The 19,293-nt window shown below is 37.7% G+C and overlaps 1 protein-coding gene across 3 annotated transcripts in view; it reads left to right on the top strand.

Annotated features, from left to right (window-relative positions):
* CADM2 (cell adhesion molecule 2) overlaps positions 1–19,293 on the top strand; it is a 571,412-nt gene that overhangs the window by 514,991 nt on the left and 37,128 nt on the right. For 2 of the 3 annotated variants that reach the window (XM_074532615.1, XM_074532612.1), the window contains one exon: positions 6,545–6,664. The exons of the other annotated variant lie outside the window; for it this stretch is intronic. In XM_074532615.1, the coding sequence (XP_074388716.1) occupies positions 6,545–6,664 (120 nt within the window). The remainder of the gene's footprint in view (positions 1–6,544; positions 6,665–19,293) is intronic. 3 annotated transcript variants of the gene reach the window in all.

The raw sequence follows: 19,293 nt of genomic DNA, 5'->3' as shown, positions 1-19,293 counted from the left end.
GAGTAAAGTTGGTATTTATTAAAAGGCCTCAATGGATACACCTTGGGCAGTACAAGAGCCTGGCCAGGGCTACAGCCCAGGTGAACCCAAAATGGTCACAAAATGCACAACCAGTCACAGGGTCTCTCACTTTAATACGTTTTCATCCATTTGCGTATTGGAGTTAATTGTCTAATTACAGCTTTGGGTTATGAAATCCCATGCTTCTTGTTTTTCTCTCTTCAGTCCACATTGTTTATGCTCTAGGGCCTGAAGTTTGGATCATTTGTCCTTGGTCCCCAGCTAAAGAAGGAATTGTTTTGTCTCCCTGCTCTGTGAAGAGAGCTCACCATCCCCTGATATGAAGTGTAGAGCTGCACACTAAAGCAATACAGGATCTGAAAAATATAAAAGCTAAAACCTGAGGCATCAAGGGTGCCCCTAGAAGGTGGCAGAATTGGGTTTTACCTAAATATCCTAAATACCTCTCCTGCCTTCCTGGCCCAGGGCCCCACAGCTGTGCTGAGAGCTGACCTGGGTCTGGGCAGATGCACCTTGAGGGAGGAGAGAAGGCAGTGCCGCTCACTGCTCTCAGCCCTGCAAGCTCGCCCTCCCTTGCCACGCCTTCCTACCACACTGAGGTACTTCCATACCCCTGCTTCTTCCTTCCCACCTGCCTGAGATCCACAGCTGGTTTTTTTTCTGGCAGCTCTCACATCTGTCCTGAGCCTGACCTGGCTTTACTTGTGGAAAATCAGCCTTTCACACACCTGTGGTCTTTGTGAGTCCTGCTGTTGCTCTGGTGCACAAAATAAATGAGATATTCGCTACAGGAGTTCTTTCTAGACAATTTAGGGCAGCTAACTTTTTCATATTTCAGTGTCAAATGAGATGGCATAATCAGAAATAACTTGCTACTACACCTTGTTTTTTCATTTTCATCACATTTTTTATTTTTTCATAAGCAATTCTGGTCAGAATGTGTGTTGTAAAAGGTGCCACAGTGTGATATCAGGCCCTCATTTTAAGTGATTTGGGATGACACCATACTGCCAGTACTAAATACTAATATTAAAACGTGCTTTGTTTGTCTGAGTTATATTCTTAACTTTCTAAGGACAGAATTTGGGCCAGGGATGTGCAGATTCCAAGTTTTTGCTTGGCTCTTTGAGAATAGAAGGACACAGCCCTTTTTTTGCTGCATTTTTTAATACTTCATCCTTCTTCATTTGTTACTGAAACCTATTGCTTTTGAAATAGGGGAAAAAATCTAAAAAACAAACCACAAATGAACCAGCAAGCTACAAAACTTTCTATAAGAAGAGAAAATTATTGTTCTTTCCAGTTAGTCTGTCTGTCTTGCAATATGAACTCATCCACTCGAAGATTTTATTGGTATAACTAAAGATATAGATCTACATGGAGCTTTTGTTAAAAGGGTTTGGATATTTTTAATGACATCTGATTTGCGAGCAAAAATGTCAAGCACATAATTGCCATTTCAGAGTTTCATAAATCTGAATCAATTAGTAAAAAGAACCCCTTGACCTCGTGTCCATGAGCATTCATGATCATTCAGTCTAAGTGCTAAGGAGCTATTGGCACATGATGTTCAAGCTGAGTGATCCTTTTGTTCAATCCCATTTTCTTGAAGCAAGGTAAATGCAGCTCCCTTTGAATTTAAAACCTTGCTAAATTATTTAGTGCTACATATCACAGACTGATTAAATTTTTCACAGAGTAGTGAGATTGTTTCCCAGGTAGGTCATCACTCAGTTCAGTTTACCACTTAAAATTTCTTTCATTCTCAGTCAAAATACAGCAAGGACCATCCATCATTATCACTCTGTCCTTTAATTTTTCTGTCAGCTTTTGTCAGGCTTGAAACAAAAGCCTTTACATTTTTATCAGCTGCAGCTATTGTTGTCTGATTTGTGCTCAGTCATGTCAAAATATCGGTTGTGTTTTTACCAAAAAAGTCAAATATTTTCAATAGGTCAGATCTATCTTTCACATAAGCCTGCTAAACCAAACAGAACCATTTCTCATTTCTTTGGAAATGGAGAGTAAAAATGCTCAGGGCCAAATTGGCAGGGAGAGTAAATTATCCAGACTCTCTGCACTTAAATGGATGGATGTCTTCTGCCTTAGCAAAGAGAACACGGCATCAATTCAAACAAGAAGGAGAAGCAAACAGGAAATTTTGAGCAGGTGGGGCTCGACACTGCTTTGAGGCGATCTGGTCCAGCACTGCCCTGCCACTCCTAAGCAATTTGCATCTGTGCCTCTGCTGAAGAGCAGCTCCCACACCAAGCCCAGTTTCCTGTTCCTCCTTGTTCCACCATCCTTTTTCCAAGCCTTCAGGGTGCCTGCTGGCTGCTCTCCCCTGGCTCCTGCCTGTGGCGTGTCAGCAGCAGCAGTGCCACGAGGAACACCTTTCCAGAGCTGTGCTCAGTCTGCTCTCTGCAGCAGCTCTGACATTCTGCCAGCTCCTCACTGAAATGAGGGCTCTTGGGTGAGCATTTGCAGCTGAGCTCAAACCTCCCTGTGCCACCAGAGAGAGGTCAGGAGCCCATCTCTCCTACTGAATGTCCAGTTCAAGCCTCACCTGTATAACCTGTAGAACAGAAGTGACAAAGAGTCCATGCGAGTCCCTTGGCATGAAGGTCAACCCCTTTTCTATTTCCAACAGCTTTTATAGAAACAATTAGTTCTCCATGAGTTGTTTACATTTCAGAGCTGGCAAGATGATGAAGTTAATACCAACTTAATTACATTATTGGATTTTTGACTGAATATCTGTCTGTCAACAAACATCCAGTTTAGAAGTGAGGTTTCAAAATTAATGGAGACAATTATTGCTTGACTTCTAGATCTCCTGAGCATGGCTTTTCTATCTTCTTTGGCTCCCCATCTGCAGAATATAGCTATTTTCTGCTTCACAGGAGGCTAAGGATTAATACCTTAGTATTATTGAAATAGCAATCTGGCACAGTGATTTGGGTATGGCTACTTGAATTAAAAAGTTCCGCTCTGCGAGGTCTCTTGGTCATAATGATCCTTAGTATTTAGTGGCATGAGAGGCATAAAGAAAAATTCATTTTCAGCTGAACATTGTGTACAACTAGATTCAGAAATTGCAAGACAAGAAGTGGAAATTAGTTTCACTCCGGGACATATTTCGTGGGCAGAAATCTGCAAATCCATTCTGCTAAGATCCTCCCTGACAGAAAGCTCAAGAGGACAAATCTACATTGTCCCTATGATAGCATGTTCTGAGCAGCTGCCAGCAGGGAGCTTTGGGTGACAACTTGTGCCTCACTAGTGAAATAAGATGGGTTTGCCATGCATTAAAAAAAAACAAAAAACCAAAAACAACAACAACAACAAAAAACTAAAATCCTGCAGGACTAGAAACAGGTCAAATTGTAATTCTCTTTTCTGGCATGACATGGAGCAGCACACCCTCCATGAAGCACAGTGATCCATATGGCTTAAACAGAAGCCTGTGTTGTTAAGTATCATTTTTTTTATCTGCAGTCTGTGTATTTTTGGGAACTTCCAAACCCATTTACTTCCTGCACCTGCAATGAGAGACTGAGAAACACTGGACATTGCTTCTAGTTTATTTCTTGAACTGCATATTCTGTATTCTCTTACAGAAAAGCCTTTTCGAGGCAAAGACAAAGTTTTCACAAGAATCCATAAATCTTGGAAGAACTGATAGGAGTCATTCTGTCAGACTCAGCAGGTGCCTTACACACAGGTCTTTTCAATGTGGGGATCATTTCAGAATGCTTGGATCTGGGCTGTTGTCTGGAGAGCTCTGAGTTATTTGGTTACTTTGCACATTTCTGTTGCAGACTCTGATGTTGTTAATAGAGTATTCCACTGGGCAGAGCCTTGAATGTAAGCTGGTGCAAACCAAACCTTTCTAGAGTCCAGAACAGACTTAAATTTCATTGCCTGGGCAATGTGATGCTCCTCAGGCTGTTGATTCCTCGTTTCTCCTCATGCTAGGATCTTTAGGAGCAAGTCCTGGTATTGCTGTGAGCAAAGCAGACAGACTGCAGTAGTTTGCACAATTAAATTCACCTCACTCTGCAAGGAAAGAAACCAAATACTATTCCTTGGTTTTGCATCCCTTTTGAGAAAGCCTATTTTCTTTGAGGCTTCTGCCAGGCTTCCATTTTGATATTTGGCATCAAAGTTTATGACTTTCATCAGGAAACTAATATCTGCACAAGTTTTCATTTTTCTTAATCTGATGAGATCACATCTGCACTCAAACACTGGCATATCCTAGTTCATGTTAGCTAGAATGCTTCCTAGGTAGCTTTAATTTAAAATAAGAAATCTTGTTTGAAATGCTTCAATCTCAAGAGAAACCAGAAAGTTCTAAGTTAACCAGTGATTCATGTAAGCTATTATTTGGTAAAATAGGTAAACAGCATGCTTGCAGATTGGATAGCTCTGTCATAAAACCATAACTTGTCATTGCAGTCTTAAGTAATTGGTATTTAAGAAAGATAATGAATGGAACCATGAGTCACACTAATTAGTTTTATGTACAAGAATGATGTATACAGCTTTCCTAATAAGCAAGGGGTTTTGCTCTCCTTATGAAGTAGGTGAGTTTTTTTCTCTTTGATTTAATTTTTAACAGATACTTATCAGGGAAGGAGTTTCCCTTCATGAGAAGAAATTGCATACATCAGTACATGTGACATGTATCTTTTTAACATGTTAATTTATTTCTAATGCTTGTTATACTCAGTTCTATTTCATTATTGTGGTACTCACACTCCAGGTAACATTATCATTATTCCTGATGATTAATATGTCTACAGCTTTGAGGGTTTTAAAAAGCCTGTTCTAATTTTTCTGTCTTGAGAATGTTTTATACTGGAATTAGATTAAATATCAGTGTACATTAGATTAAAAATCAGTGTAGAGATGGAAAATGGATCTTTGTTTTCTGGTGACTTCAGAAGTAGAACATCACACAGGTATAGATTCCAGAGAGCGCAGTGATATTTTTTATCAAAACTAGAGGAATATGGAAAATAATAGGTGACTTACAGAGTAATTAACAAGGAGGTTTTTAAATTTGGAAAATGATCTGTCATCCAGCATGGAAATAAGGTAAGCATGTTACTTTGAAGCCTTAAGAGAGTAATTAAGCAATGCTGAACTCAAGGATTCTGTGTCTGAAGTGTGTTCTGTAGGGCCCAGTACTGAAAAGCTCTGAGCTACTTCAGCTTCCATTGATTTCAGTCTGAATTGATGGTACTCAGGGACCAATTGCATTTCTTTCCAAAGCAAGGGAAGACAGATTGTGGGTCAGACTTTTGCTCTTTTATTGCACTGAATAGCAGCCTTCAGAAATATTTTCAGTGAAATCAGTATGGAATGGGTTACTCACCATCAACTGCTGAGAAAAGAGTCCTTCCCTTTCAAACCTGCCAGATAAATAATCCAAAAAATGTCAGATGCTTTTGTCATCTCAGAAGTGCTTTTCTCTACTTCTTTTCAGAGCTTTTGTATTTTGTTCTTTAAAACCTGCAATCACCTTATAGGCAAAGTCCTATTGGTCTTTATTGCTTTTGGCAACGTAATCAAAATATTTTCTATGTGTACATCTGGTTATGATCTGATCTGTTCTGGAGCATTCTGCATCAGGTGTTGCTGGTTCTTCTTCAGAGAAACAGTCATGCTCCCAATCCTGGCATTCCTGCACTTGCTTTAGCAAAACCTGAACGGTTTTAAAGGATGTTGTCATCATTTTTTGTATGAATTTTTTTCTGACTTGCATGCATGCTTTTTTAGCATTCTATTATTATAGTATTATTATAGTAATATTATTATCATTTCTGATTTTTAGTTTGAAGGTGTTTTAGGAAAATATTGATGTGTACTAACAATACATTGTAAGCATTAAGGATGACTGAAAGATGACTGTGCCTGCAAATTAGGGTAAAGATTTTGAAATATACTCTGCTCTGGATCTTAGCAGACAACTGTGTCTTAAGCAAATGTGTGGGAAGAAGAAAAGCAATCCGGAAAAAGCAGCTCTTATAGTTAGTAGAATTTTCTCCCCTTTTTCCCTTCATTGAGTCTGTCTGAAAGTGGGTGTTTTAACATACAGCCATTTCTCGTTAACATGTGTGTGTTTATTTTAGCATGATGGTGTTGTTTTTTATCATCTCCCACTCTGACACAGCATGTTTCATCTGTATATGGTTTCTACTACGTGAGACATTTAAAATGGCTCAGCGAAGAAATGGATTCTTGTCACTTAAACTGTCACTCTCTTGTTCTGTGGAAATGTGGTCATTTTAACAGAGTTTTAAATTTTGTGTACTCAAAGATTGACTATAAAAAATTGAGAGTGATAAATGTCAAGAATTTAAAGGTACCCTGTTGTACCTGTAATAATTTATGTTAATCATGTTTTAATTTAGTCATTTTCAACATACTTGTATTTACAAATTAAACCACTGTTATGGTTCTCCTTTGTTTGCATGATATGATTTTATTTTATATTTTTTTTTCCACTCACCAGATGTTTTCAACACTTTGCTTCCCACTACTGTCATCCCCTCCCTTACCACTGCAACAGTCACAACCAATGTAGCCTTAACAGCCAGCACAACCACATCGGCAACAGCCACCAGCATCAGAGGTACAGTATCCTTCTTTGTTATGGCCTGGGAAGCACATGATAAAGAGGAAACTAGAGCTTTGATTTTGATTTTTTTATTTAACAAGGATAGAAATTGCTGAGGAGAGGGTGCAAGTGTTCAGCTCAGTATATATATAACAGAATAATCCAAAGGGTGATAGGTGGGTTAAGAAAGATTTCATATGACCTTGAATGTTGCCATTGCTCTTGCAGTGTGTATGTGAACTTTGACAGGATGCTTAAATTATTTGTATACATTTGCATTTAATTTTTTAAGGTTAGTAAATTAACTTTAATGTGAAATGCAAGGAAGCTATTTTTAAATAAACGTGACCTTTTAAGGCTGGTTATTTTGGGTGCTACCATTTAAAACAAGCTAGGTGTCTCAGCACTGGAATTTCTGTTGATGAAATCTTGCTTGATAACAAAGAGGCACTGTGATGTATCACCCTTGTTAGCCCTTTACAGCTTAAGGCATTCCTTATTTAGGGGTGTTGTTATCTCACCAGAGCTGGAGTAAATGAACTAAAAGTTCTCTCTCCCCTCCCTGACCCCCATCTGTTGGGGTTTTTTCTGTTACAGCTTTTCATATGCTCCTAGTAATGCTTCATTTCTTTATGAGCAAAATATAAAGGTTATTTTACTCTTTTATTCAGTGGCTGATCAGATAACTGTTAAATAGGGAAGATGTGTGCAGAAGGTTTTGCAGATTATCATCTTCTGGGTAGCTACAAATCTCTCGTGGTAAATGAAATGGCAGAAGGTTCTTATGTGGTCTCTTGAAAGCTTTCATTGCCCAAGAAGAGAGGAAATTATATTATTTTACCCCACTGCAAGTATTGACATGATGAGGTGCAGTTAGGCCAGGAAAGGTAAGACAGCTATGACACCTTTTCTTTCTGGATGTGTTGTTATCAGTCAGTTGTAGTGGCCTGCCTAACTAGTGAGAATAAAAATTGTCATAGTATCAAATCACCTAAATTATTGCTCCACAGGGCACAGATATTTCAATATTGTAGCCTTCATATGGTAAACTGACATCAGACCTAAAATTACGTTTTCTAATCTTTAATATTACTTTTAATGTGAAATTGCTGTTATTTTAATGGAGAGAGAGGAAGTGTTGTAGCAGTCCTTTTCCTTCAGAAAGAGAAAGCTAGACCATAGAAAACAGCCCAGTGTTTATGGGTCTGAGAGGTTGCAGGAGGAACATTTCCTGAAAAGGATCAGAATTACAGGAGTTGTCTTTATAAGAGTGGTTTGTGTAAAGCACAGAAGCTTCCAACTTTCTGAGGGCTCACAACCTGGAAGGACGATGCTCTTGGTGTGCTGTGCTGAAGTTTACTGCCCTTCATGAATTGTTTTCTTCTGCTTGTTATGTGGTCATGTCATTGTTATGATTGTACTGATGTTTTTAATGCGTTGTCTCACCTCCTAAGTGTGGTTTTGGGCCTCATTTTCTTTCCTGTGGAGTGTTCATTTTCACTATTTGTGTGTCTAGCATCAATAGAACAGTGTGAAACAGGGGAATTCTCTTCTAGGTTTCAGCTCTAACACGTGGGAGACTGAATGCAATTTGATGCTACACTTACAGAAAGGAAATTGGGTGATCAATTGCTGAAACATGAGCACTCACTTTTCCCAGAAAGAAAGAAGTGAATGCAGCAAAATGGCTAAAAATATGAGAGCACTTCGATCTCAAGAAGTGGTAGATAGAGTCTGTTGGAGAGATGATCAAAGGGACAAATGAGTGTGGGAAGTACGTTTCCTCAAAATCTTGTATTGAAAGGAAAATGATAGTTTATCCCAACGCAGAGAGAAGATATTTTATATATTATTTTATACTACTATACATGTAGTATAAAATAATATATAAAATATAACAAAGTATGAAATAAACTAATGAAATTAGGTTTCTTAACAGTCTAAGATATCAAACTTCACTAAAACACAAAAACAAGGTTACTATAAACATAAATCATATATCAATGTGGAAGAAACATGAAAACGGGTATGAAACTGGGTGCAAAATGAAATGAGCAAGTTGTGAGAAATTTAACAAAACAGAAGTGTTTAGAAATACACTAGATGACATAAATACAGAAATTAATAATGAATTATGAGGACAAGGCCAAAGTAATTGGTGTTTTAGCCAACAGTGGAAGACAACTGAAGTGCTGTTTGTAATGGGGGTAGCAGGGGATGTCACAGTGAAAAATGAGCACAAAGGGAGACAGATCAAAGAACAAGGACAGCAAACTTATAGATATGCTTTGCAAAGAAGTGGAAGGCACCAGCTTGCTTGGTTTTGCTTTCAAAGCAGAAGTCAATATGACTGTGATGAAGAGGTATTTTCCACGTTCAGTGGGGAAAATGATTCCCTGTATTACTGGCAAAGACATTTAGCAGAAACACTGTAAATGCATAGGAGACAATGACTTCAGATATTCAGCTATTTAAGTTTAACTCACTTCATCCTGACTTTATTTTAAAGTGCTTTATTCCCATGGCAGAGGGAATTGGACAAGGTGCATCTCCTTGGGTCTCCTCATCCCCTATCTGTCTTGGACCCATAAACAAATAATATTCACAAACTTTCAGGGCCTGCTGTGGGGTTCTGCCATCCTGAAATACAAGAACTGACCCTCATCTGCAATGTCAGAGCACCCACCCCACAGAGGTACAAATAACATAAGAGCCATTGCAGAGAAGATCAGGTTTTTCAGTACCATTTGTTTCTAGCTGAGCAAAAACTACTGCCTAAACATATTTTCCTTTGACACCTCTGCTTCGTATTACAATAAGATTTTTGACATGAAAGAATATATTGAGAAGCTATCCATAAATTCTCAAACATCGAAACTTTTTTGTTTTGTTTTTTCTATTTGTCTTGCTTTGTTGGATCATGTCTTAAGGAAACACGTTTTCCACAGACTGTAGTAGTGTATGCTATTTGATAATATCTTTAAACTGGGTTTCCCATAGCTGGCATAGTAAACTTTCTAGACAGATTTCACTAATTTTGTTTTGAAATTAGTGGTTAATACTTAAGAATCTCCTCAGGTAAGCTTTACAAGACAGTCCCTCTGTTCTGCATGACTTTTACATAGTCCACTTTGAGTATGCATTGTTTCACTTCCAGTCACAGGAAATGTCTTTGCAGGCATAAGGTACAGGGGGTAAAAAGCCAATGGAAGCTGTGAATCCAAGGCATTTTGCATTCTGATTATTGTACCTTCTCTTTACCAAAAGCCTTAATTCATGGGAAAGAAAATTCTCCAAAAGTCATCAGTTAATTCTGGAACCATGTGATTCATTGCTGCCCTGATTTGCCTGGCATTTAGTAAACAACATGAAAAAGGCTACTGATCCACTTGGATGACAGCATGATAATTCATAAACTTTCTGTTAAGTCAAACTTTTCACTTTCTCAGAAAACATATCCTTGTTTTTGTGCACAGTCCTTCAGGAATTAATTATTCTTTTACTGGTACATTACCTACTAACTCAAAAAATCCTAAACATAATTTTATGCCAGTGAGGAATATTGCCCTTTATATATTTGTCAAGGGTATCTTAAAGCCTAATAACCATGATGAGGAATGTGCAACAAAATGAGAATAAAATGTATGAGGAGAAGAAACAAATCTGGAGGACCACTGAAAGAATAATTATACACTGTATGAGTAGGTACATCAGTTTTTCTATCAAATTTATGTAATGTTATTTGTGAAAGCTGTGCATTGAATCCATGCAATTTTTCCCTTTTATGATTGGGAAGAGGCACAAGAGGATTGTGGATTTGCCCCAACAGTAAAACAAGGGATGCTTGCATTGGAGAAATTCTTTGTAAAGTTAACTTAGGTTGTGCTGTGCCAATCTTTGCAAGTGCTGTAGGGGGAGAGGGGGTGTGATTAACAGTGCAGGAGAAGCCACCTCAAGCCAGAACAGCTCTGTGTTTCTGTATTCACAGAGGGAAAAAGCCTGTGCACACAAATGTACATAAAACCTTCCCATGGGCTGTCATTATGTTAATCACCCACACACACATACACAAACAGAGCATTTTTTTGTTTTGTTTAAATCCTATTTCTATCAAGAAACAAAAAAAGTCAAAGAGCTTATCAAACTTGCTTATTTTTACTTATTACTGAAGAGTGAAACCTCACCTCCACCACCCAAACAGGTGGAAATTTAAGAATGCCAAACCCAATCTCAAAAGACAGATCCTTTCAGTTTGATGGCACGCATCAGAGTGACTCAGGCTCAGCTGACTCACTGGGATGGTGACTGTACCAGAATGTTCAAAGCTTTATATAGCAATGCCTGAAAACATCTCCAGAAGTTGTTGTGTGCAGCACAGACACGATGCTGCTCCCAGGCAGCTGCACTGGGGAGATCAAGAGTTTATTTGTCAGGGTGACCACAAAGGCAAAAGATGCACACATTTATATATCAGTGAAATCTCTGCTTATTATAATCCTCTTTGCTTTTATTTGGTTTAGCTTTGGTGTAAAATAAAGATTTCTTAAAGGAAATCTGTGGAGCTAAACTTAGGAGTATACAGTGGCATAAGGAGGGGTTTGAGGATATATTAATTTTGAAAACTATTGTGACTTTAAGTGTGAATATTTCTATTTAATAGTGTAAATGGCAACAATTCTAGCTAAAAAATTGTTACTTTCTGTTTTTCCCCTAGTTTTACTTTAAAGTCTCTATTAAAAAAAAAAATCTAAACCCAACGCTAATAGAATAACTTTCATTATAGGCAGCTTAAATACAGGAAACTACTTGAACAGCACTTGTAGTCCTCATACTTTTTCCTATCAAAAAAATGCTAAACATTACCAGTTCTTTCCTTATGGTTTTATTTTTCTTTCTCATAATCTGATTAATATAACTTGGCAGGCTGAGATATTAACGAAGAGAGAAACAACAAAGCAAGGAAAAGCTATAGAATATGTGAGGGGCAAAGGAGATAAGGGTAGACTTACACTTTAAATATAGTTGTGCATGCTTACTTGCATTCAGCTCTGATAATAAAAATGATCCTTGTCTAATGTTAAAAGCACTTTCCTATGACAGCCAGCTAAAAGCCAGTTCATTTATATACTGCTTTATAGCTGTAGCAGTAACATAAAACCTAATTTGTGTCTGGGCTTATTCAAACTGTGTAGGAAAAGTAGAACTTTATAGGTTTTATTTCTTCTTTCTCCATACTTTTGCACTAGTCTCCTAGTGGCTTACCCAAGGTCTAGATTTGCCAGAAGGATGAACAATTTGAGATTCAAGCAACAGTGCCTTAGATTATTTTTTTTCCATTAGACATTCAAGTCTTAATCATCCATCTTTCAAGAACTGCCACCTCCTGATTTTATACTGATTTCTTTCCTTACTATTATTTTTACAATTTACTTGTTCCTCAGCTGTATAGATGGTGTGTTAAAAAATCATGATGAAGCTATGTTAGACCATGATGAGATCTCAAACTTATTTTCCAGCCTTCTTTTTCAAAATCTCTGAACAGGGCTGTCTTGGTCAGGGCTGTTACCCAGGAGAAACATCCACAAGCTACAGCTGAGTAATGGCTGGAAAATCTAACCTGGCATGTGCAAGCAGCTAGTAGACCAAACTGTTGGATAATTTTATATCAAAATATACCTGTTGTGAACAGGACTTGGAGTTTCTTTAGTTCTACAGCAATCTTTTCATGAGGCTTAGTCATCCACAGTGCCCGTTTTAGGGGTTGCACAGCATTTGTTCCTTTTCTGAAGTACCATTTAATTAGGGTTTCATTCCACTAGTCAGGCTTAGTGGTGCAATTAGTGCTGTGAATTCTCAAAGCTCACAGATTTAAGATCAACAGAGGAGCTTGTAGCATCTGTTCTAACTCAAAGAGCTCTTTGGTTTTCAGGTCTGATAGATACAGAGCCAGGAAAACCTTCTTATAACATAATCTGGGAAAAAAAAAAAAGAAACCTTAAACCCCTCCTCTCCACACTCCTCCCCCCAAAAACAGCACAAAACAAACAACAAGATTAAAAACAAAACAAAAAAACCCAAATATTCTCAAGCAGTTTCATACTTTATTGGCTGGATTCCTACAGATTTCTATGTCTCCATAGAATTAGAATAATGGCAAACATTGTGTGTTTACATGCATGGTGATCACAGGCCATAACCGTGCCAGCTCCAAGCAAGAGGTTCTACAAACATAGTATGAAAATAGCCTTTTTTTAAAAATTTAGGGCTAGGAATTGGAGGTGTTGGTGCATGCACATGAGATATCTTCCTGTATCTCAGAGGCAACAGGGCAGTAAGTAGCAGCAGAATGTGGTTATGGAAGGAGGAAATTTTTCATGCAGTGTGAAGCTAAATATAAAACTGTATTATCACAACATGCTGAAAAATGGAAATGGAAATACCCTGATGTCTGTTGTGAGCAGACCCAAATCAAACCTAAATGCTTCTGTGTGGAATTCCCAGTTCTCAGATACTTTTAAAAGATTTTTTATAGTTGTAATATCAATCCTAGAGTAATCCTCAAGGCAACATGTACATTACTCATGCAGTCTAACCACCAAAAAAAATTCTGGCAACATGATCCACATGAGGCTAGTTACCTCCATTGCCATAAAAAGTACTTGTGCTTTGCAATTTTTACCTTTACAAACTAAAGCAGAGACCTGTGCCGTTTATAACATGGCAATTTTCTCTGCTTAACAGCCATTATGATGTAAGATGAAGACCATCGTCATTATTACACATTATTTGGTCATATTATTCATGAAATGAGGCTGTTGCTTTCTGGAACAAATAAAGATAGATTTCATGATCTGAATAGTTTGCCAAGTAAATGAATATCATAAATGAGACATAGATTAAGCTCCAGGCATGCTGAATACATGAAAGAAAATATCATAATATCATATATTAGGAACCTGCTCTTTGTGTCTAGGACAAATATTTCTAGTGCTAACAAATCCATCCAGCTGTCAGCTTGCAGTAATGAAGTAGGCAACTTAAAAAGTACACAATGATTTCCAGCCTTGATGGATTATCACTTAACCCAAAATGCAAGGCTGTGCAGATAAGTATCACAATTGGTTGATGGTCTGATAAAGATTCCATTATATAGCAGAGCTCCAGAGAGGCTTCAGCAATGCATCAGGAATTCAAACATTCCCAGCCTAAGCTCTGATCACACTTGGGGGTTTTTTGGCTTTTTTTTTCTTTTTTTTTTTCTATGAATTATGCAGTCTGACAGTCTCTATTGTAAGCTGGCAGTGCAAGAAGTTCTCCAAATTAAGAGTCCCTTCTGCTGGAAGCGTTTTTACTGCCTGCCAAGAGCATCCTTTGTCTCTGAGTTCAGCCTCAGACCTCGCCTCAGGTGCCACAGGCTGTAAGGTGTTAGCTCTCCTCCTGCTCAGCCCCCACGTGCAGCTAGCAGGGAAGCACAGGCATTTCCAAAAACAGTCCCTGGGAAGAAGGACGGAAGTCATGGATGTCACCAGCTCTGTGTGAAGTGCTACACCAGAGTCAGCGTGTGCTGATGTCACACTGACCATTTTCGTCTGACCTCTAGCTGGGTGCTGACCTCAAGTTAGTGGTTTTCAACATTCATGTGTAAACAAGATATGAAAACTCTATTATTCATATTAACTTCCTGCTCTCTTCAGGCTTAAGATGTGATTTTCAAAATAATAACTTTTTGAAAAGTGGGGTTTTGTACCTCTTGCTTTAAAAGCCAGAATTCTACTGATTTCAAGAGATTTTGGTGACCTAGTATTTACATCTCTACAAGCAGTTTGGTTAAATGAGTTTATCCCAGGTCACTCGCAGGTAGCCCTGAAGTGGATGTATCTGGATTTGCCAGTCCAAAGAGAGACAGGCAATTTTTAGTGCATTGTCAGTGCTGCCCCATAAGCTTGGCAATGGCTTGAAGACATCCAAACCATTTCTTCCACAGAAAAATAGGCTGTACTTGCCTTTCTTCCAAGTAAAACTTTACAAATTGATAAGCTCATTAATTTTCAGTGGGACTGTATGTAGTTTTGGTGTGTTATTCACAGATATAATCTGTGATCTGCTCACTCCAGAGGGACCTGCTGGGTCAGTTAGCCTAAATTCCTGTATAGTTGACTATAGTTGACTTCTAGTTGACTAGTTGACTTCTCTGTCTCATAGATTTATGAGACAGAGAAACCTTTATTTTATTAAAGAGCATGCACCAGGACATATGTAGACTTAATTTAGGACCTAAGGAAACAGATTCCCCTTGGTGTTTCTCTTCAGCACTTAGTTATCCTCACTGTTGCAAACTTGAGCCTTGCTTCTCACTTCAGTGTCTTTGAGGTTAACAAACATAGATTGATTCTTGAAGGTTTCACATTCCGTATGCATTTTCTTCTCAAAAGCAAATATTTATTGTAAAGAAGACTCTGCAAATATGCTTTGAAATTGATTCTTGAATTTCATTTGAAAGAACTGAATCTATGATCTTTAGGATCTTATTAAGATTTTGATTTGGTTTATTTTAAGGGTGTTGTCAAGCACAACTTTAATATTGAGTTTTAAGGGCAATATATTGGATTTCTTACAGCAGGGAGAAAGATTAAGCAAATGGTTGCTGTTGTATGTCTTCCACTGTTGCTGTATTTATATGGGATCACAAAGCTTTTTTACTTTATTTAGAGAGGTGTTTATGGTATTTTAAAGGCACTCCTTTTACAAAGACTGATATCTTCCTTTTTTTTATATATTTATTACTGGGCAAGGCAGGTTTTGGCAAGTTCCGTGCTGTCAGGGTATTGATAAAGTGCTTCACTCTTACAAGCAAAAGTATTCAACTAAATATTGTTATAGCTAACAACAAGGACATCTAAAGCCACTGTTCCAGTGCTATGTGGGATGTTAAAAAAAAGACTGAAGTGGTGCCAAGTTCTAGAAATGAGGAAAGGAAAGAAAAAAGAGAGAAAAATGCTTATAGTTTCAAATGTATTGCTAACACCTTTAATAAAAAATGCACGTCTTTCTCACTAACCAGTGAGCTAAAGTCATCAACTGTGCCTTTGAAGCTGAAAAGATTACTCTCTCTGCCCTTCGTTTCTCTGACACTCCACTTGAAACACAGTTAATAACTTCCAGTGTGAGCCTCACAAAATGCAGAATTGATACTAATTATATTAAGTTTTTTGGATGAGAGATGACCTTGGTGAAACTTGAAGCTATAGCATTCCCAGAACAAAAAAAAAAAATAAAAGCAAAATCTACAGAGAGTGACTTTGGAGATTATTTAACCCGACCTATTAATTTTTGCATGTGAAGTTATTCAGACTGTGAATACAAAAAAGGGTATTCTTAAGGTAATTTTTTTTTTTTTTAGCATTTTTCAGAGCATTGAAATAAGTTGCTGAATCACACTCCTGGTTTTGTTGTTTTTTTCCTGTGTTAGTAATTTGAGATGTCTTTTCTGTGTCAGATTCAGGGAGTGCACTGTGGAGAAAAGGGGGTGCCACAGTGCTTGGAGGGGCTGGCATGTGTCTGTGTGTGTCAGCAGTCAGCAAAGGCAAGCAGGTGAACAAAAATCAAATGCCAGTGTTTTAAAAGATTAGCTTCAAACACACCTTTAAAGGAAAGGAGTGGAAGACAAGTCTGGTTTGAAGTCCATGGTCTCGTAATCACAGCTGAGTTCATTTTTTGTAGCTGCAAAATTGAGAAAAAGAGAGAATTACAAACTCATCTACTCTGAGAAATACAGGGTGGAAAACCTTATTCAGTAACACTTGACTCACTGTTTGGCTGACTATAAAAGAGCGAACAGGGAAGCAGAACTGGAACTGACTGAAAAAAATGAAATTCAGAACCAACACAAGGAAGTACTTTTCACTCAAAAAGAAATACAATTTTTCAATAGCCTACTGAGCCAAGTTTGGAATTGGAGGCACTGGGGTCATTAAAGAAAAAGGGAGATACTATTCTGGAAGAGCTGTGTTAACCAGGATGACTTGCAATGGGCTGAATGGCCTTTTCCTTTTCCCCAAATTTATGTTCTTTTTGAAAAACTTTGATTACAAGTCATCCTGCTGTGATTTAGATAGCATGAATTTGAAAAGAATGTATCAAATCTTTTCAATCAAGATGCTTGGGTTTCTTTCCAGCCTGAATTCTTGCAAGCCTGTAATAGAAAACCATCAGTCAAGGGAAAGAAGTATCAGGAGTAGCAATTTACCTTAATGTACAATTTCCTTTCCTGGCATAAAGGGTAAGAGACAAGGATCCCAGACAACAAAGGCCAGAATATAAATCTTTTTGGGAATATATCAAAAAAAAGGGTAAAAAAAGAAAAGATAGAAAAATCCCCTAGATTGACAATTTGAGGAAGACATTTTATTTCTTTTGTATGCTTCTTTTCTTGTGTCTAACAAGTCTCTGCTGTATACACATCAGGTCATGAAGTGCATTCAGCACCCAACAGAGAAGAGACAAGTTTCATTTTAATGAATTCAAAGTGCTGTAATGGACTTTTAGCATTGACTTTGGACCAGATCCCTGGACATACTTGACAGAAGCTGGCTTTTAAAACTATATTAATTTGTTATACAATGGGAATATCACAGAAAATGAATATGTAAAGCTTTTTCCTTTTTTCTTTTTTTTTTGCAGTTTTCTGTACAGAGGAACATTTCTGATATTTAGCTTTGAGTTTCAATTACTGCATCCAGTGCAGGAATCCACTCTGTTACTGGGCTGAATTGCACATACTGGGCACACTTTGAGATTCTTTGGCACAATTACTGCCACCAATCCTGAACTCATTTATCACCTACAATGCAGTTTTGTTAGTGTGAATGCTGAGTTGCTATTGTGTGTGTGGACATCCATATGTCAGACTGTTGTTGTGGGGTTTTGGGGTAAACTGTGGGGTTTTGGAAACAATAGCAGCTCTGGGTCATTTAAGTTTTTAAGGGTTGCTAATTCCAGAGCCCTACCCCTTCCAGTTCATCTCAGAAGCATCTGTTCCCAATATTTCTGGAGTTAGTAGCATTAAGAAATTAGGCTTATATTGCATTCAGGTTGGCTCTCCTCCACCACAGGACCTTGTGCCAAGTAATCTGTGAGTGGTTTTATGTATTCCCAGTCCATGTGGGATTTTTTGTTGTTTTTAGTGTACATCCCTGTATTATAGCAGGACTGTGGGGAAGTGTGTTAATTGTTTTTGTCTGATGAAAATTTTCACCTTTTTACTTTCTGGGCCTTTTGAGTAGTGTTCACTAATTCTTACCAAATAATTTCTGTGGAAAATTTACTTCAAATTACTACTATGACACTCAGATATTTCAGTCTTGTTTTCCCATGCAGAATGTGCTTCTTTATTAAGAAATGTGACTGGACTATAGGATTTCTGCATAATTCTACTCAACCAAATAAGCATTCAGAGGAATAATTCATACACAACAGAAATTCACAGTAGTCTGGGCTTGCCTTCAACCCTATAATAAAATAGTTGGCTTGTATGCAGTCTGAAACATCTTGCTCCTGTTATATTTGCAATGTTATGGAGAAATTAAGAACATCAGGAAAGTTCAAGGGCAGGAGACTTTTTCTTCTGGGTTTTTTTTGTTTTCATTTTTTATATAGGCAATGCCTGCATGCACTTGTATATAATAACAGAAAAACAATGCTCATAATATGAACAACACATGGATCAGTCTAAAACACATTTTCGAATGTGTGGTTTTTATTAAAAAAGTGATGAACTGTTAAGCTACATTCTGAAGACAGAACATAAGGAGCAGATTCAAGGGCTTTGGAAGTTAATGCTGCTCAAATACATTCAGAGGGTTTTTTTTTAAATTGTTTTTTACTGTTGACAATGTGTTGTCTTTTTTATAGGCTTCTAAACCTATTAGTAACTGTCCTGGTTTCTGGACAAAACAGCTTTCAAAATCCTACCATATCAAACCATTTTGTAAAGAATTCTTTTAATCTATAGTTGGTTGATACCTGGCAGTATTTGAGTTTAGTTCAGTATTCAAACACAATCCTATATTACTCTTTTGGCTCTCAGTGTAAATGAAATTAAACATACTCAACACCTAGCATTTAAACAGAGATCATATAAAATAGTCTTCCTTCCTTTTGGGGCCATCTGATTTATGTTTTGTAGGATTGGACGTGTCTTAAACCTTTCTCTGTCTTTTGTGGGCTGCAGAATGATGCTGCTAATTCTTGATGCTTTCACAAACTTTAGTAAAGAATTCAGGGTAAACTCTTAATGAGTATTTAAAGTCATGAGTGTCTAGAATTCATTGGCCAAGATGGTTGAGGAAGGCAATAGGAAAAACAAAGCTGGATAAAAGAAAATTAGTGACTTCTGTGCATTGTAACATCAAATTCCCTATTGTTGCCCATTTCATCCTCATTAATCTGTTTAATTGAAATCTGGGCTTGTCTAGTGTGGAGAAAAAGAGGCTGATCCTGAGGAGGGGAAGTGGAGAGGGAAGTGCTGATCTCTTCCTTGGCATCCAGTGCCAGCAATGGTTCAGAGCTGCCCCAGGAGAGATTCTGAGCGGGCATTAGGAAACATTTCTTTACCAAAGGAGTGGTCCAGCACTGAAACAGCCTTC

This window comes from Zonotrichia albicollis, chromosome 2 (genome assembly GCF_047830755.1).
Source record: "Zonotrichia albicollis isolate bZonAlb1 chromosome 2, bZonAlb1.hap1, whole genome shotgun sequence".
NCBI lineage: Eukaryota > Metazoa > Chordata > Aves > Passeriformes > Passerellidae > Zonotrichia > Zonotrichia albicollis.
The sequence above is the reverse complement of the archived record's forward strand: the minus strand, read 5'-3'. Positions and strand labels throughout refer to the sequence as shown.